Raw genomic sequence first — 19,650 nt, forward strand, 5'->3', positions numbered from 1 at the left:
TTATATTTTGTAAAGTTTTAGAATTAAAATTCATTTATTTTTATTTCTTAAAATATTTTTAAAAAATAGACAAATTTATAATTTTCCATAGAATTAAAAAAAAAGTTTAATAATTTTATAACAATTAATAAACAAATAAACCAATTAACAATATAGTAATAAATATAATATAAATTCACATGGCTCATAATATAGAAGAATTATATAATAAATTAAGTGTATAATAAGTTTAAATATTAAAATGTTAGGAAAATATGAAATGTATATCATATAATTGTCCAAACATATTAATAATAAGTAGTAAACAGAAAAAAAAACTAGTTTGTAATTTCCATCATCTTTTTCAACAAATGGAATTTAATTAGAAGGAAATCTTTGAATAAAAGTTTTTAGCAAAAAAATGTTGTTATTTAGATATAAGATTTTTTTTTTAATTCCGTATAAAATTATATTTTTTAATTATTTTAAATAAATTCCAAAATTTATTGTAGAATTAAATCATATACTATATAAATTTTGTGAAATCCATTTCAAATTTTATCAATTCTAAGATATATTGGTTTTAGTTATAATAAGTTCATAAAATTGAATTCTAATTTTTTTTCTTCAAACCAAATACCTAAAATATGAAATTGAAATTGATTCAACAATAAAGTTTTAGCAAATGAAATTTAATTAGAAGGAAATATTTAAATAAGAATATTTTAGTAAAAATGTTATTATTTAAATCTGATGGAATTCATTTCAAATTGTATCTATTCTAACAAAACTTAGTTTTAATTATAATAAAATCATAACATTGAATTCTAATTATTTCTTCAAACCAAACGACTAAAACACGAAATTCAAATTGAATTCCACCATAAAATTTTGTAAATAAAAAATAAATCTAAAAATCCAAAACAAGACAAAGGGCGCCTCTCCTCCTTTTCGGTAATTTTCTTTTCTTTTCTTTTCTTTTCTTTTCTTTTAAACACTTTGCTTCTCTTTCCTTATTTTTAGATTCCCCCTGTCACTATCTGTCCGATCCCTCACTCAAAAATCAAATTCTACGCTTCACTTCAAATTGTTCTTCCTTTCCTGCTGCTGCTCCTTCTTCCTCTATGCCTTGTCCCAGCAACGGCGTTCCCCCCACAGAAACTAGGGTTTCAGTTTTTCGTTTCTCTGACCTCTCAATTGTTCATGCTCTCAGCTACTTTTTCTATCTTCTGATTGCTCACTTCTTTGGATTCCGTTGAAATGAAGTACCTCTCTTCTGTTTCCATGTTTCTCAGCTGCTGTGGTAGCTGACCAAGTATTAGGATCTTCGTTTCTTTGCTGCTAATTTTGGCGTTTTCTTCAGCTCTATCAAGTCTATTTGGGATGCAACTCGAATTTTCGGCTTCTTGCTAGAGAATTTGGAGAATTTACGCTTGTATTGAGATTAGGGTTTCGATGCTTAATTACATTAAATTGCTGAATTTCTGGTGTTTTCATCTCCATTCGATGTTTAAATTTCCAGTTTAGGGCTTTTTCGGGAGAATTTGGAGGAAGCTGTTCTTGTAGTGAAATTAGGGTTTCTGTTTAAATTACGCAACTTTGTTCGAGTTCAGTTGTTATTGCTTCGTTCTTCAGGTTCTGGGTTGTGAAATAAGATTGGTTGGAAGCTAATGACTGTTGTTGTTGTGAATTTGGGGTTTTTGTTAGCTTTTGATTTGTCGGTGGATTTTAGTTGATAGTGCTAGTTTTAGCAAATCTGGCGCGAGTTTGTTGTGCAAAAAACTGGGATTTTTTGTTGTCTGCGTAAGAGATGTTTTATTCGCAGTTTATATTGGCCAAGAAAGGGCCTTTAGGGACGATATGGATCGCGGCTCATTTAGAGAGAAAGCTTCGAAAGAACCAGGTCGCCGACACTGATATTGGTGTCTCTGTAGGTAAGTTTTCATTTCACTTCTTGCACTAGGTTTAATGTTTTGTTTATTTATTTTATTGCCTTGGAGGGAAAAAAAAATGTGGGATTAGGCTAGTCCAGCGATACACTGAAACGTAAAAGTTTCATAGTGGTAACTGTCTTAATACTAACTATCTTTTCAGGATCATTTTTTCATTGGGAAACTAGGGCAATAAAGTAACATTTTTTTAGGTCATTACTGCAAACAAAATGAAAATTAGGAAATAGTTTGTAATAGAGTTTCTTAACTATCCTTTGCTAAGGCAATCTTTGAGGTTGCGTGATACCTCCTTCTTGTCCTAGTCTTGATACACTCCAGCAGTAAAATTTAGATTTGAGTTTATTATTGAGTTATGTACACATGATTTTACAATTGTTGATGGTAAAAGAACAAGGACTGTGAGCTTGCCTTTTCCCCCTGCATTAATGAGACCACTTATTTTCAAAGCTAATGTCATATTCCAGTAAATAATTGATTTGGATCTGAAAGTAATACATTATATGTTATTATTGGTGACATGTTTATCACTCGATGGCACCATTATGTTATGCTTGCTTCATGGAACTCTAATCATTTAAGAAAACTTTGAGAAGGTTGATTTTGATTGGCAGAAATAAAAATTGTGCTTTAGGGTGGAAAAATGTTCATACAAGCTGTTGAGAGATGTTGGGATTTGTTAGGCGCTTTTTCACACAAGTTAAAACTATAACGTGGGAATCTTATTTCTATCATCTATGCCGTTTCTTGTGCCTCATATTGATGATTAGTTCTTGTCTTGACTCTTCTAACTCTATTCCCTCCCTCCCTCACAGATTCCATTCTTTTTCCTGAAGTACCAATTGCACTTAGGCTGTCCAGTCATCTTCTGCTTGGTGTGGTAAGGATATATTCTAGAAAGGTGAACTACCTTTTTGATGACTGCAGTGAGGCTTTACTGAAGGTAAAGCAAGCTTTTCGCTCTACTGCAGTTGATTTACCTCCGGAAGAATCAACTGCTCCATATCACTCAATTACATTGCCAGAGACTTTTGATCTCGATGATTTTGAGCTGCCAGATAATGATATTTTTCAAGGGTTAGTTCTGAAATCAGAAACTGGTGTTGTTTAAATGTATAATCTGTTGTAGATTATGGTTTCTGTTTATGGTGTAACAGTTCAAGATATGTGATGACCATGTAAAATCTGGATCCATAGCAACTTGTTTAACTTGCAGCTTCTATTTAAAAGGTCTCAACATGTGTGGGCAATAATGTCTGTCTTCTTTACGAGCCTCTTGTTTACTATGCTGCATGGGGTAGTGCTCTCTTATTGCATAAACTATCCCTGCTCATCTCCTGCTTGGAATTTCCAAGTTCAAACCAGTGGATGTTCCTGTGGAGGTTCATGTCTAGGCTTTGTTTGACAATTATTAGATACCTGACAATGGCAATATAGCTTGGGTTACTCAATTAGTTATTTGATTATATCTTGTGGCAGTGGGATGACAAATATTCTTGCTAAAAACTTTTGATACTTGTACAGGATCTTTTTTTCCTTTGCATCTTAACTTTTAGCTATTTGCAGCAACTATGTTGACCATCATGTCAGTACAAGGGAGCAGATTACACTCCAAGACACCATGGATGGTGTTGTTTACTCTACATCACAGTTTGGATTGGATGGTTAGTGGAAGCCTTTGCGTGTCATGGCTTGGTGGTATATTTAATTATCTAATGATGATTTTGCAATTTTGTAATTCATTTCTTTTATGTCGCAATTTGGTTTCAGAGCGTTTTGGTGATGGTGACACTTCTCAAGTTGGTTTGGACCTTGAAGAGGTAATTCTGTTTTGCTTGCTGGCTTCACATTATCTTGGAAATCAGGTTGGAACCTAGTCTGAGAGAGATATAATTTGGTCAATATAATTGGAACTTTTCCCCTAATTGTTCAGTCTGGTGAAATCCAATTTGTTTTAGTTTGAAAATTTAAGATGGCTGAATTTACTGATTCCCTGTCCCATGGTGGTAGTATATGTGTTGTTTAATGCACCAGCAAGTTTCAATATTCATCAATTCGTGGCTTTTATTCAAGGATCCTTGTCATTCAGTTATTGGTTTTATACAAATTATCATTTATTTAATTACATTTCTTGGCTGATTATAAGCAGGATCTCTTCCTGGATAAGGTTGCAGCAACAGGGCATGATGAAATTTCTGAGTAAGGCTTTCATATTTGTTTCACTGATATCTGAATCCTTCTTTCATCATTCCTCTTGGGTGTGTGGGTTCATTTCCATGTATACTAACTTTATTTGTTCCATTCATATTTAGATGGTAAGGAGAGGTTATTTGACATGAATTCTTGTGTTCTTCACATATATAGTGAAGTATTTCGGATTTTCATGTTAAAAAAAAAAAAATTGTGAACCATATGTTATCTTCAAATTAAAAAAAAAATGTGTATATATATTTGAATTATGTATAAATGGAGGAGTTATGAACTGCTAAAATTATGTCTATTGTTTGATTGTACTTCTATTGGGTCATTTCCCTGGCTGCTGACTTTCCTTAATCAAGCAGCCTATTAACCCTGTATTCTGTGATATATTGGATTCTGGATATTTTTCCATTCTTGTTTGGTTATTTTCATGTCATGGTGGGTTTGGAGTATTTTTTTTGATGCTGTTTCTTTGTTGGAAGCTGGTCTTTCTGCTCTAAAGAATAGAATTGTTAAACCATTTCTTGTTTGCCTATTTTTCACTTTTACTAAAATTTCTTGGGCGAAAAAGGATGGTTTACCTTTAGTTTACTTATGGTCTTAACGTTGCTGAAATTAGTCATTTAGAGTGTTGTTGCTGTGGGTAGTTATTCTGATAGTTGATTTGTTGAGTCATTTAGAAACAATAGAATTTCTGATGGTTGATTCTTAAAGTGGATTCTGGAACTTGGTTTGGTGGTTGATTTAAAGAATTTTTTGCGTAATTGAGAATTTCTAAAGAACTATGTTCATCTTCTCTGATTGCAGAAATGATGCTCAGACATCTGTTGAACCAATGCCATGCCCAAAAATGGATATCAGTCATGAAAGGATGACTGGGTCTTCAGAAGACATGCCATTGAATGGTACTAGAAAAAAGGTTGATATGGATTATCCAAAATATCTCATTGCTAAAAGTCACTTAAAGCCCCTGTTTTTTTATTATCCTTTTGTCTTCTTGGTGGTTTTTTTATTTAACTTGTGGGAATGATCATTTTCTAGTTATGAGAGAAAGCTGCTAGAATCTGATGAAAATAGTTTTCCCTTGTGACAGATCGAAGGTTCTGCTGCAAATTTGGAAGGCATTGATTATGCTCAGGCTCCATCTACCCCTGGATTAATGGGAGAGCCAGATGTGTCCAGTGTCAAGGAAGGTCTGACCTGTGATGATCATTTAGAATCAGAAGATCATAATTTAAGAGAATTTGTAGGAATAGAGAGCTCTGAAAATGCTCCCAATAAGTCAGATCTTCATCACAGCGATGATGCTATGGATTTGTCTTTAGGTGATCATTTAAATCATGATTCTGGTGTGTGCCTGGCTGCTGGGGAGAGAAGCCTCCCATCTGGTGACTTGGAGGTCAATCAAACAGGGCTAAAGAGAGATTTACTTTCTACTTCAGTGACTACAGAACATGTTCCAGGAGATGGGAATGTTGGTGTACTGGATCGGTTGGATGAGGTAGAAGATGCAAATAAAGTTGTTTCATGCAATAATGAAGAGACTGTCCCTTCTATAGATCAAATTAATGCAGAGTGTGAAGAATCCGTAGGAGTTAGGTTGCAAGAAACTGATGATGGTGATATAGCCAAAATCATAGAAGATTCGCACTCGAATGACAAAGCTGTAGCGTTAAATACTGTCCATTCACTGGAATTGCCTAGTGCTTCAAACTCTGTTAATGTTGAAGGTCATGGTTGTCAGGGATTGGAGGATCCTGAAGTATTGAATGACAATGTGAATAATGAACAGATGGCACCTGCTTGCACAGACGAGCTCCAGACATGCAATTCCCATATGATCGAGCTTTGTACTTCATCTCATGATGTTGGTAATTCTGTGGTTAGTTCTGACTTGCAATCAGCGGATATTGTACAATTATCAGCAGAGTCATTTCTAAGGGAGGAAGGATTCCATGCTACTGGAACTTCCACTAAGGTGCAAGGTTTGTTCTGCAAGCTATACAGAGACTGTTAGATGTTAATTAGTTCTGTAAAGTGTAGCTTGATACCTCTCGATTCATTCAATTTGTTAAATATTTTTACTTTTTTAGGTAAAGAGTGCCATGCAACTGATGATGTACAATCAGAGGAAAATAGGATGTCTGAACCCACTATAAATGGAGAAATTCTGGCAGATGGAAGAAAGCAAGAGGAACAAGTGGATAATGAAATCACTAATAATAGCCAGTGTGAAGATATGAATAGTTCCATGACTTCTGATCTGCCTGCACCTGAGAAGTTGCTTTTCGCTCCCCAGAGGCCTCTGGATAGACCACATGATTTACTAGTTGAGACACCTGACAAAGAAGTCAGAGAGGAGGGTGATGAAAGTGGTGCACAGACAAAAATGTCTGGTAAAAAACGTAGTTTTGCTGAAGGTTCCCAAACTGTACAAAGTATAAATTCAGTTGAATCATTCGACATGACCAGATCAAAGAAAACTGTAGATTCTGTTCCTGATGATGATGACTTACTATCTTCTATATTAGGTATCATGCTCTTTCTTGATTCCTTTATACACACTAGGCTATTTGCTTGTAAGGTAGACTTTCATAAAATTATTATTGACCATTGTTTGCTTTCCCAGTTGGGAGAAGATCTTCAGTTTTGAAAATGAAGCCAACTCCACCCATACCTGAAATTCCATCTATGAAGCGTGCCCGTTCTTCTTCTCGACCTACCGCATTGAAGAGGAAGGTTCTTATGGATGATTTGATGGTTTTGCATGGCGAGTATGTCAGCATTCTCTTCTACAATGTCTCTGCATAAATATTGAATATTTCTATTTTGATAAGAAGTGTCTTGCATACTACCTTAAGTGGTCACTAGTAAAGAATGTTTGATCTAGGTCAGGTTTAGGAACCAGCGTGCAAATTCTTTTATAGTGGGGCAAATTGAAAGCAATTTATTATTTTGGGGTTCTGTTTAAGGAAGAAGGGAACTGTATTAGAGCTGATTAGAAAGGCAGAGAAATTTCTGGTTATTTTGAAGTTGTGAATAGCACCCAATTTCCCAAAGCAATGTGGCAGCAGAAGAGAAAAGAAAGGGGAGAGAAAATGTAGTCACCAAGCCTATCAAATCAAATGCTTGTAATTCTGTTATAAAAATTCCCTAGAGAATAACCAAGTTATATTGGTATTTGTAGAGATTTGATAATTAATTGTACTATTAGGATTAAGAATCCCAAACTAGGAAGATTCTCAACTAATGCCAAAGTACTAAATAGGATATGAAGCAAGCAACTTTGTCTAATAATTCCTAAATAGTAGTAAACCCTAAATTTATAGAGATTTGATAATTAATTCTACTAGTAGTAGAATTGGGAATTCCTAAATATTAAATTTCCTAAATGGAAATTTATAAGAAAAAAATTGAATTTTATACGTAAGAATTAGATCAAAATAATCTCTAATTGTATTTTTCCTTGATTGCATCAATGTACCTCTGGCTTTTTGCTTTTGGGTGTGTTTGATTCATTTTGCTTTTAGTTGCTCATGAAAATTATCACTACGGTATCCAAGCAGGATCTGGCTGAATGATTTTTTTCTTTAATTTCTGGGATCCCCTTGAGATATTTTCCAACACCAGATTCCTTATCAATCAATTTTAGTTTGCTAATTGATGTAATAATCCTTGGGCTCTATATATCATCTTACGTTGTAAAATGTTGATTAATTTACCTCTTTTCCTTTGAAGTACTATACGTCAACAGTTGACCAACACTGAGGACATACGTCGAATGCGTAAAAAAGCTCCTTGTACACGCACTGAAATTTTGATGATTCAGAAGCAATTCTTGGAAGAGGAGATCTTTTGTGAACCAGTATTAACTGGTGAGTTCATTGTGCTAAAACTTTGAGTTTTCTTTTCTGCGTCTTTATTTGATTATATTTTTGTCGTTAGCCTTGTTATGTTTACTGTGCAACATTTTTAAAGCCTAAAAGTAATTTTTCTTTCTAATTGAAAGATCTTTTGATATGCTTTCATACCTCAAAATTAAGACATTTAGAACCAACTTTTGAATTTCATTTACCACGTTTTGTGAAAATGAACTACTTATGATGAGGATAACATGCTGTTTATCTATATATTCCTTTATTGAGAAAGTTATATTGTGTAGGTACTACATATATTAAAAGTATGTTTTTAGTCAGCCTATGCAATGTTGTTTGCCTCTCAATTCCATAACCATTGCAACACTTGCGAAATTCCATCAAACATAAGCATAGTCACAAGCTTTCTTTTGCGCATCTTTTGTTATTTTAGTGTTTGTTTTTCACATGAAAAGTCCATGTGCTTATGATGGTGTTTAGTTAAACTAAGTTTTGGTCTTTCAGGCATGTTAGCAGAACTGAAACAGTTGCACAGTGAAGCATTTGATTTGAGCGGAATCAGGGTTTCTGAAAATGATGATATTAATAATAATGCTTCCTTGGAAGCATTGAATGATGAAGATTCTGCAAAGCAAAATGTTACCCAAAATAGTGAAATTGGAGGGTCCACAGAACCTGGTAGTTTCAGAAGTAACTTGGATGGACAATCCTCTGAGACTCCATTTCAGAATGATAATCACCAGGTTGATGGCCACTTAAGCTCCTATGATATTGGCTATAAAGAGCTCATGAATGGTATCACTGATTCATCTAAATGTAGAACTTCTGAACATGAGCATTTGGGAGAAATAAGTGAAATGGAAATTGATAAAGTGAATGCTGAAGTTGCTGATGCCACAAATCATTCTGCTCAGGAGTTGGTGACATCCCAAAGTGAGCCAGTGTCTGGAGATATTTTTGAAATGGCAACTGGTACTGTTGATCAGTCAGATTTCATGGAAAAAATTATTGGTGCTGACGATCTTATGCAGATGGATGCTTCAAACCTACCATCTGATAAGATTGATTCACAACTAGTTGAGGAAGTTGCTTCTTTAAGGGACATGGGCAATGACACAGATTTTGATGGTATTGAAGTTGTAGGCCATTCTGCAGAGCAAAGTGTTGCAATTGCAACTGAATTGGGGATAGAAGGAATGCTGTTGGAGGAAAGCAAAGTTGGTGCATTAATGGAAGTCACAGATTTTCGGGCAGAAGGTTCTTTACATATTAATGATGCAGACTGTTCTCTTGCTAATGTATCTTTTGAAACTGGTGGATGCATTAACTTTAGTTCTGTAAATGTTGACCAACCTTTGGACGAGATCGGAAATGATAAGCATGGGATTCGTAGCGAGGATGGAGGCTTGGCTGTGACCTCAGGGTGCATTGATGATAAGGACCAAATCTCTAATCATTTGTGTAATGAAGAATCTAAAATGGATTCTACATATACGGTAGGACTTGATGGGGATCTCAAGAGCACTTCCATGAATGGAGATTTTACAGTATGTCAACAGGCTGATCATCAGAACACCATAGATATGCAAAATACGCCGCTTGAACAGGTTAGTATTGGGGATTGTGGCGTAAGTTATATTCCCAACTTTATGTTTTTGTTTTCTTGTAAAGTATTTTCTTTCCCATGGTTGGTTCATTTGATTAGTTTGTTAACCATGTATCTTTTCTTTATTAATTTCAGGGTTCTTGTGTGCCTTGCTTTTTTTTTTTTTTTAATTGCAAAAGATATGACATTTATGCAGATGTATTTAATTGCATAAATTGCTTTTGAAACAAGGTCGCAACTTATTCTACTGTTTTGGCTTGTTGAATGTTAGCTTATATAGTGGTGAATTTTCTACTCTGCTTTTTTCCCCCTTTGAAATACTTGTCATATCAAAATCATTTTCAGGTCAGAATACTCTGGATTGCTTTCCACTCATTCTTTTCTCATTCACATTTGCCTTGTTGCACAGAACTTTCATTATTCAGTGTTTATGATTTATGTTGATTTTTCTCCCCTGCCTTTTCCCCTTTTGAAATACTCGTCATATCAAAATCATTTTCAGGTCAGAGTAACTCTTGATTGCTCTTCCTCTCATTCTTTTCTCATTCTCAATTGCCTTGTTGCACAGAACTCTCCTTATTCAGTATTAACGATTTATATTTCAACATTTTTCAGCTAATATTTGCACCAAAATAAGGATATTATCTGATTTATATCACTCCATTTAGTGGTTACCAATATTGTTTTGATGTCTCATATTATAGTTAGATGCGTATAATATCTTCTAAGGAATTTCTGTTTGTGCTAAATATGTTGTTTGTTGGTGCAGGATTTTCAAGATATTTCTTTTGCAAATGATACAGGTTCGCATCTTTTGCTTATTGCTTTGTTTTTTGAGTTTTGTACGTATATGTTTCAAATATCTGGCAACATAATCGAATGGATATCCTCAATAGTGTTTTTTTTTTTTCAATATTCATGGTAATTTTGTGATATTTAGGAGACAGGAAGTTGTGGAATTATGGATCCCAATGTTTTTAAATTGTAGTATGCTATAACTGTTTAGGCTCTGAGGGTGCATTTGGTACAAGGGATGGGGCAATATGAAAGAAGACATACTAATGATTGTGTTTTCTTGTGATTAGTGTACTCAGAACAAGATAAATAATATTGATATGTTCAACAAATATTTAAATATATTAGTTAAGAAATTTTTAAAATATTCTTGTCCATAAGAATTGTCCAATAGGTAGGGTGAGCATTTATTGGTTTTAGCCAAAAAACCAAACTGAACCGATTTAATTAGGTTTATTAGTTGATTGATTCAATTTCAGTTATCATTTTGAAAAATTTTTGGTTTTCCAATTTGGGTCGGTTAATTCAGTAAAAAAACCGACATAACCAAACAGGTATTTCTAAAACACATATAACCCTGCTCCCATTTTGATATGTAGACTCTGCTGTTTTGAAAAATTTTACCTTTCTTTTGAGAAGAAGCCCTAAAATTTCATTCTCCTTTCCTATTACACCCTTGCTGCTTGCCTTGCTCTCTGCCTCTCTCTTTGAGACAGTCTACTTCTCATCTCACTCAGTTCTCATTGTCGGTTGCTTCTTCTCCACTGGTATCGTCAGTTGTCCACTGTTTCTCTTGCTCCACTGCATCTCCTTCTGTCAAATCCCCACCAGAGTGTTGTGTCAAGATTTGTTTCCCTTCTCTTCTCCACCGTTGATTCTAGATTTCTTAACCTTCTTCACTTTCAAATGTCTTATCAATTGTCGGCAGTGGGTCTCATTGTGTGACTGCATTTGTGCGTGTGGCTTTGTGCAACTGTAAGCTGTGGCTCTCTGTGCGTGAACACCGATTAAAGAATCAAAAGTGTCGTGCTTGCTGTGTTTTGTGGCTCTCCACGTCTCCCTCCGTTGAATCCCCGCCATAGTGACTGTGGGCTGTGGCTCTCACTATGTGTGACTTCTCGCGCCCTCCCCTCACGCTCATGACACCAGAATGAGAATACAAGCAGTTTGTGATTTATTTGTGATTTATTTGTGATTTTGTTCTTTTCTCATCTCATAATTTGCGCTTTGTATTGGTTTTTGTGATTTGTGAGGATGATCGGTGAGGATGGATTTGTTTGAAATCCGAAGGTTTATTTTTTGATAAATTGTCTTTTGCTTGTGATTGAAATTTGAAGAACAGATGGACTGAACCAAACCTATTTATCTTGGTTTGTTTTGTTTTGGTTAGTTCTTTAGTTTTTGGTTTGGTTTCTCTAAAAATGCATTTCAGTACTTTGGTTTGTCCGGTTTGGTTCAGTTCAAAATCAAACCAACTGATTGCACATCCCTATCAATCGGTGCTCCAAAAACAGGATGTGGGAGAATTTTTATGTCCATTAAACCAAAGACACTCTAATAGTCGAAGTAGTGGACTTCATGCATTCTGGTTGGGAATCCAAATCCAGTAGGTGCTAGAAGTTTTAACTCTATATATTTTTTGTTATGCATCTGTTACTTTGATTGCTCTTTTAGCTATTTTGAGGTGCATGTTTTTAATGGCTTCTATGTGAGGTAGCCTGTTTTCCTGCTTTTATATGCCTGTTCTTGTGGACTTTCTGAAATTAATATAATTATTGGGCCCTTTTTGCAGAGTTCTTGAATGTAGATGATGATGAAATAGGTGAAGATGATGAGGAAGGCATGCCCAATGCTGAAGATACTCGCCTTTTTGAGAACAGTGGGTGGTCTTCTCGCACCAGGTTTGTATGATTTGTGTGATACGGGTTTACCTGATATGGCTTGTTGCATGCATGAGTGAGCATATGGTACCCTCTTCTCATATTTATATTTTGGACTGTCCCTAAAATAAATCTAGTTGGTTGGAATAGAGTATCTTCTCTGTTCCTTGTCTTGTGTTTTTGGGCAGCTTGCCCTCTTTCACACAGATGAAAGTTGAGTAACAGCTTTCATTTGTCTTTCTACAATCTCGTTCTTGAAGAATGTTCTTTTAATCCAAACCATGTCAAGTTTTTTGGCACTTAATATAAATTTGCTTGTGGTTGGCTAGCTAATTGGAGGAACCATGTTGACAGTTCTGGCAGAGTTGAGTAGGAAACTAAGAATGATTCATCTCTTATTTCCATTGGAGCTAATTATTGTCTTCGATATCTTTTTTTTTTATTTTTTTATTGAGTTTCGAATATGATACAAAGCTTATCTTAGTTATGGTGACAGATAACTTCATAACCTTCCTGACTTGCCAATTCTATCCTCTCTAATTTTTATTAAATTCTTCGTGTATTCATTTGGTGTACAAATTTTTTTTTTCCTTTAATTGTTGTTTATTTTAATGCATTTTTGATTTTCTATCATATTTGTAATTTTCCCAAAGATAGATCATTGTATCCTTTTTTGCAGAGCTGTTGCCAAGTACCTTCAAACTCTATTTGATAAGGAAGCAGGACATGGAAGAAAGGTCCTCGCAATGGACAATCTACTAGCTGGTAAAACTCGCAAGGAAGCATCGAGAATGTTCTTTGAGACATTGGTATGGTCCTCAAAACACATTCTAAGAGTTGCAATGATATTTTATTTTTGTAGCCTGTAGTTGTGGCCCTTGTATGTTAAATCAAAATATTGTATGTATGTTAAACAGCGTTGGAATAATAGATGTCAGGTTTGAGCTGTAGAGTAGTGGAAAGAATGTGCTTTCCCTATTATTATTATTTTTTGAAAAGAATATACTGTTTTAAGCCATGAAGGAATAACCAAGAAACCAATAAAATATTAATCAAGAATTTGTTTACCATTTAAAAGAAAAGAATGTAGATGATGTTTCCATTGTCGAATTTTCTCCTTTGTAGCTTGCTTATTTTATGCTTCCTTTCTGGTTTCTTATGTTGATATAAATTTCCTTGTTTTTGCAGGTACTTAAAACAAGGGATTATGTCCATGTTGAACAGGCGAAGCCTTTTGACAACATTAATATAAAGCCACGAGCAAAGCTTGTGAAATCAGACTTCTGACCTCTTGCGTAGGAAGGCAAATGCATTTGATGAAGTCCATGTAGTCTTGGATTGGCTGATGTTTGGGCAGGCTGGATTTTTTCGTTTTGGTCGTTTTTTTTTTTTTTAATGTAACTGGTAGATGAGTAGTGGGATAAAGCTGCACATGTCACCATGTTTATAACAAAATTGTTGTAATGTAGATCTTATGTGTAAATATGTAAAAGATATCATTATTATTTGCAAGTATAGCCCTTTATCTTATCGTGTACGGCACAGAGCACTTGCTCAATTGGATGCATAAAACCGACTGTTTCAGTAGTGCGTTAGGACAAGAAATTTGCTTGCATGCTAATGAAATGTATTTGGCATAGCTTTAGGCATTTTTCCGCCATTGTTTCTTAGCTTTAAAGAAATTAAATATTTATAGGATGGATATATTATAAGTAGAAATGTTTCAGTGGATATTAAACAGGAGGCCCTTAAACAGTTCAAAGTTCAATTACCGTTTCTTGTCTCATCTCACACGAAGCAACGAAATTTAACTAACAAGATAATTTCCACTGCAAGTTTAAAAACAACACATGATAGCCGTCCTCAGGCAGAGTTCTTTTCTTTAGTTCTTGTTCCTTGAAACTATGCACCATCTGCAAGTGTCCTCTTTGATGTACTGATGTAGAGAACTGCATCAAAATAGGACAGATACAGTCATCATCAACCGATTCTTTCCCTACAGATTTGTGTCAAATATAAAACAATCCTTTTGGTTATTACCATTATTTCCTCGTATGAAAGCATCACCGTACTTGTTTTTTAACTGTCCATTTACGTATTCTTCTGTTTGCTCCATGGCTATATTCATATATCCATCCAGGCAGGCTAGAATACCTGCACATATCAGATTGCTGGCTGTCATAACAAATGAGCACTAATATTGGAAATTCGAAATGATAAAGAAAGGTAATAAGATTGCAGGCTGTAATATGCTTCTAACATATGAAACCCAAAAGGTTAAAGAAAGGATTTCAACTCTCATGATTGTAATTCACTATAATTGGGGGAAATCACAGTTCAGTTACTTCAATCCTGAGCACAAATTTGAATTTGGTTCAGAAAAATGATGGACTATAACAGTCCAAAATTCCAGTGATCCAGTCAACGGAACTCAGGGTTGACCATTTTCACCAGATTAGTCCATCAGTCTTTAGGGTTTAAATCCTTCAAGCTTCAGTTTCTCAATCTGGAATCAAAACTACAAACAATCACCCAAACAAATTGAAAACACCACGATAATAATGAACATTACCAGAAGTGTCAAAATAACAACAATTACAATATGGGGAAACAAGAGTACAAATCTGAGTTAAGAAGAAAAGGAGAAACATTAAATAAAATGGAAGTGGCTGCTGTTGTCAGAGAAGTAACAACTAACAGCGAGGAGATTAAAAGGCAGGACAAAAGATAGATGCAGGGGATGAAAGGGTGCATCATGGCAGTGTTTGTGAATGAAAGAGAGAGAGAATATGCATGTGATGAGATACTGGTAAAGTGTTATCTTTTTTTTTTTTTTTTTTTTTTTTTTTATCTGACCTGTATAATCCTTTTTAAACTAGCTGGTTGATGACAGTCAAAATACCATACCTGCACACCATAAGTAAGGTGAACTAGCTTTTTAACTCAATCAAATCAACCTGATGAATTGACAAATATTTAGTTTCAAACAAGTCATGGTTAGCTATATAGATCCTTTCATTTCACCCAGTTCAAAGCTACATTTTCAGAAAGACTTACAGTTGTAAAATCTTTTTTCATTACTTTCCCCATGCCATGCATCCTAGGTCGGTTTCACAGTTTCCTTTCTCCTACAACTTCAATATTCTCAACTTTCAATATTTATGCATTTGCTGCTCTACAATGCACATGCCCAAGGTATCTTAATCTCCCTTTTCTCAACTTCTCTATGGGCGTCAACTACCCCTTTATGAACAAAAATTTTTAGAGGGAAACCTTGCAGCAGACTCAATGTCAATGAAGAAAAAGATAAAATTGCAACAGTATATAAGACATTCCTGGTTTGCTTTAATTCTCATACTGGCTGATCCAATGCAGCAATCTCTACTGATCTAAAATGCAACATGAAGCATAATGGAGCACTATAAAGAGCAAAAAACCTCTATAATCAACTCCAGAATTGAGCTTAACTACAACAGGTCGCCCGCGAATTGATTTAAGGAAATCAGCTGGTGTTTTTGTAGTTGTTGATCCCTTTTCTCCACCTGTACTCATTCTTTTTTTTTCCCTGCTTCAACACAGTATACAGAAGAAATGATAACTAGATTCATGCATATTAAATGAATTTGCCCATCTTATAATATTCTAGGGTCACATTTGAGGAAAATAAGTAACTCATGGAATGAATTATGCATAATAGAGAAAGTCAATATAAAAGTTTAAACTCTAGATTTTCAAGTGCATTGGTACAAGTGCCACAGACCAACAAATGACTAGCGTCAAGTGAGACTGAGACCTCTCTCTATTATCATTAAATATAGACCGTATTGTTGTCCATGAATGAATAACACAAACGCAACGAAAAGAGTCATGTCCAATAAAATTAGAATCCCTCTGTGACGGAAGAAGACGGAATTATAATATGACTTGCTCTTTGTTAGTCCAAAACCTTCCAAATGGTTTAGATTGTCAAAAAGTTCTCACAGGTACTCTGCCCACATAAAATCCACGTAAATATGGATGAACAGTAAAAAATTAGGGTTTTAGCGATTTCTCGATAAATTAAACAAAAAAACAGGAACAAAAATGCAAAAGAATCATCATTAAGTTTACAACTAGATAATCGGAAGGCCTAAATTAGAATCCCAAAAATTTCAAGTAAGCTAACTCAATAATCTACCCAGTCCTCAAAGTCTATACTTGAACTCGGCACAAATATAAAGACAGAACCGTTGGAATTTCCGTTTGAGAATTTTCTCAGCAGCCAAACAACAGGGCAATTAACCACCCAACAGAATATGAAAACGTTAGAGCGTGGGCTTACTCTGTAACTTGCGGATTTCAGAAACCGAGAAGGAAGCTCCGCCTAGGTCTTTTTTCCTTGCCAGAGACTCAGCTGTTTAGGGCATTTTTACTCGTACAAAACAGTGTTTTTTCACACACACACACATTTTATTTTTATTTTTTATAAAAAAATAAATGAAAATATAAAAACGAGTTAACTCAATTGTTTATATCTTTTATAATTAAAAAATAATCATTATAAAATGTATTTAAAATCGTATTTTATTTTAAAATTTTTTAATATTACTATTTATTTATATTATACAAATATAATTAATTTTTTATTATTTCAATTAAATATGTTCTTAAATAATTATTTAATTTTAATTATAAAAAATTATAATATAATTTTAATTATAAAAAATTCATTGTATTACATTGGAAATTATATTTTAGTCAAATTTTGAAAAATTAAAAAATTAATTTTTAAGTTTTTCAAATGTAAAACAAATTTATATGGACACAAAATTTTGTTTTTCACTTCTCTTCAATTTTTCTTTTTTAAATTGTTCCAATTTTCTAGAAGTGAATAGATATTGGCCCATATATTTATGAAAATTAGTTTTTTTTTATTTTTCATTCTGCATTTATTAAAAAAAATTTAGTATTATTTTTTATAAAAAAATAAAGAAAAATATAAAAAATGTGTAATTGTAAATAACTAAAAACTATTTTTAATTAAAAAAATAAAAAAATCATTGTGAAATATATTTAAAAATTTATTTTTATCTTTAATGTTTTTTAATGTGTTATTTATTTATTTATAATAATATGTTTAATTTTTTATAATTACAAATAAATATTTTTCTCAATAATTATTTAATTTTAGTTAGTGAAAAATTATTGTATAATTTAGATTAAAAAAGTCTTTATTTTTTATTTAAAAAATAATTAAAAAATAAAATTTTTATTATAAAAAAAAGTAGATAATAAAGTTGTTTTCTAAATCTTAATTAAATTAAAAAAAAACTAAAAAAAATTAATATTCATTCTTTCTAAGAGATTACCTAAAATTTTCACAAGTGAAGCTCTCATGTCTTAGGCATTTCTAACTGTCACGACCTGATTTCTGAGTTGAACTGGCACTAAAATTTAGGTCAGCATAAGGCCTTCGAAACTCGTAGTAAGCCTAAATATTTCTAAACCATGCATAAAACTCATAACAGTAGTCCAATTCCAATAAAATAAACGGATAGAGTCCGACCATAAATTAATTTATCCAATGGGGAGCAGTAACTTACCCGACCTATAACACATAATATCAAAAATCTGAGGAGCTCAGCTCATCCTTACAATCCTCAAAATAAATAAATAAAAACTTGGGAGCTCAGCTCCCCCATTCACACTAATAGGTATCCCATGCATCTATGCACTCTCACATAAATAAGTTTACAACTCTAGAAAATTAAGTTATTATAATCCCAAATAAATATAATACAACTACTGGTACATGCAGAGTTTTAGGATTGAACAAAATGCAATAAAAGTAGAACTATATGTTTCTAGTTAAACCTGCGGAAAAAGAAAGCAGGTTAATCTCAATAAATTGACCTGTCACCTGAGGAAAAAAAATAGTTGAACAGGGGTGAGCGTTCGACTCATAGAGTAAGACATTGATTTTAAATATAATTTCTATAACTATCTAAATCTAATGCATTCTTATATTCAAACAATTCAAGCAATATTTGTACAAAAGATTATTTGGAGCACTCATATACTCATGTGTCACATCTATATATATGGGAGTTGATCCTCTATACAGCTCTCTGTATCTAATACCTGTCTGCGAGGTTAACTCAAGCCAGACTTTCGCTTAATAATCCAAGTAAGGGGGCCAGTGAGATCAGCTCAAAGTCGTGCTCACTCCGACTCTAGCAAGTCAAGCTCCAGCCATGACTACCCGTCCTACTCATATCCACATCCACACAATACTCATGCTAACGTACATATAGAGCTCCAAGTTATCTTAAGGCGACATTCACAAACAAATTCATGAACATATGCAACACAGAAACATGTCTAGTATTTATCTATTTATATACATATTTATAAGTGAATATATGAGTATGCCTAGAATATAATTTAATAATATTAAAATTATAAATAAAATCAATATCAACTTACTGATTATCCAAAAGTCACTGAGGCGATTGAAAAGAAGAGGAAGGCCGACTCAGATCACCTAAACAATTATATTCATGAATTATTAATAATAAAACAAAACAAAGAACTTAAAGAATTAAAGACAATCTAAATTTGATGCCAAAAATCTGGCAGAGTTTTCCATATATCTAGAATCTACCAAACTTACAAAACAGTTCAAATAACACTTCATAATCCAAAGGCCTTAGGCCCATAACACAACAACAATATAATGTCCCTCCTGGGCCTGTCCAAATAACCAAATCTCACATATTTACACCATTCAGCTATTAAGTTTAAAACTAACATTTTGTAAAAACTATTCAAACTAACCACAAAATTCTATAATCACACCCTGCAGTCTTTAACAATGCTGTTATACTAATATAATTAGAATCATAATTTTCTAGCTACCTACAAATATTTTATGAATTTTTATTCTAAACTTAATATTAGGTAAAAAGGGGTGTCTGAAAATAATGGAAAGCAGTGTAATATTGACCCACTTTTGAAGTGGGTTTGGCAGCCCGCGTGTGTGCTTCTAAATTGCAGTTCCAATCGCTAGTAGAATTTCTTCGAAACGAGAACACCTGCGCGAAGTCCACAATACATGGAGCTAAAATATAATTTTTATTTAATTAAAAATATTCATTAAAAACCCGAAAAATCATTGGTAAGTTCGAAGGACTCATCAAATTTTCAGTATCAAAAAATTTCTAAATTAGTGTCGTTGCAAAGCTCTCGACGAGTAGAACACACTGGTGGTCTCGAAATTTCAATGGAGTTCACGGTTTTGGGAGAAATCTAGCCTCGAAGTAAAAAATGGCTAAAACTTCCCGGGCTCAATTCGGACAAACCGCTGGATGAAAATTTGTAAAATAGGC

The 19,650-nt window shown here is 33.6% G+C and overlaps 2 protein-coding genes across 3 annotated transcripts; one reads left to right on the forward strand and one right to left on the reverse strand.

Annotated features, from left to right (window-relative positions):
• Nucleotides 1–896: 896 nt before the first annotated feature.
• On the forward strand, nucleotides 897–13,813 carry LOC110642695 (sister chromatid cohesion 1 protein 4). The gene is made up of 15 exons (XM_021794811.2): nucleotides 897–1,913; nucleotides 2,744–3,005; nucleotides 3,495–3,592; nucleotides 3,699–3,748; nucleotides 4,078–4,127; nucleotides 4,935–5,046; nucleotides 5,221–6,112; nucleotides 6,221–6,658; nucleotides 6,757–6,901; nucleotides 7,866–8,002; nucleotides 8,507–9,609; nucleotides 10,378–10,411; nucleotides 12,196–12,304; nucleotides 12,963–13,092; nucleotides 13,472–13,813. Exons 1-15 carry the CDS (start codon nucleotides 1,790–1,792, stop codon nucleotides 13,568–13,570), a joined length of 3,783 nt encoding a protein of 1,260 aa, XP_021650503.2. The 5' UTR covers nucleotides 897–1,789; the 3' UTR covers nucleotides 13,571–13,813.
• A 176-nt stretch (nucleotides 13,814–13,989) lies between these two features.
• On the reverse strand, nucleotides 13,990–16,759 carry LOC110642696 (sm-like protein LSM36B). Of its 2 annotated transcripts, none has more exons than XM_058149520.1 (4): nucleotides 16,605–16,759; nucleotides 15,721–15,848; nucleotides 14,324–14,458; nucleotides 13,990–14,232 (listed from the first exon to the last, which is right to left on the reverse strand). In XM_058149520.1, the coding sequence occupies exons 2-4, from the start codon at nucleotides 15,833–15,835 to the stop codon at nucleotides 14,186–14,188; spliced, it is 297 nt and encodes a 98-aa protein (XP_058005503.1). In that variant the 5' UTR covers nucleotides 15,836–15,848; nucleotides 16,605–16,759; the 3' UTR covers nucleotides 13,990–14,185. The 2 variants fall into 2 exon arrangements, with proteins under 2 accessions (XP_058005503.1, XP_021650505.1); XM_021794813.2 differs by having other exon boundaries at nucleotides 14,324–14,437; nucleotides 16,605–16,758.
• Between the last annotated feature and the right edge of the window lie 2,891 nt (nucleotides 16,760–19,650).

This window comes from Hevea brasiliensis, chromosome 7 (genome assembly GCF_030052815.1).
Source record: "Hevea brasiliensis isolate MT/VB/25A 57/8 chromosome 7, ASM3005281v1, whole genome shotgun sequence".
Classification (NCBI taxonomy): Eukaryota; Viridiplantae; Streptophyta; class Magnoliopsida; order Malpighiales; family Euphorbiaceae; genus Hevea; species Hevea brasiliensis.

What these genes read in the sequence shown, in the direction of transcription:
- LOC110642695 (XM_021794811.2), top strand. Translation starts at nt 1,790, where the DNA reads ATGTTTTATTCGCAGTTTATATTGGCCAAGAAAGGGCCTTTAGGGACG. An exon ending in ATCACAGTTTGGATTGGATG is followed by an intron (nt 3,593 to 3,698) that starts GTTAGTGGAAGC and finishes ATTTGGTTTCAG; the next exon opens with AGCGTTTTGGTGATGGTGAC. An exon ending in CTTACTATCTTCTATATTAG is followed by an intron (nt 6,659 to 6,756) that starts GTATCATGCTCT and finishes TTGCTTTCCCAG; the next exon opens with TTGGGAGAAGATCTTCAGTT.
- LOC110642696 (XM_058149520.1), bottom strand. Translation starts at nt 15,835, where the DNA reads ATGAGTACAGGTGGAGAAAAGGGATCAACAACTACAAAAACACCAGCT. An exon ending in TTCTGGAGTTGATTATAGAG is followed by an intron (nt 14,459 to 15,720) that starts GTTTTTTGCTCT and finishes TTGTTATGACAG; the next exon opens with CCAGCAATCTGATATGTGCA. An exon ending in TTTCATACGAGGAAATAATG is followed by an intron (nt 14,233 to 14,323) that starts GTAATAACCAAA and finishes ATTTTGATGCAG; the next exon opens with TTCTCTACATCAGTACATCA.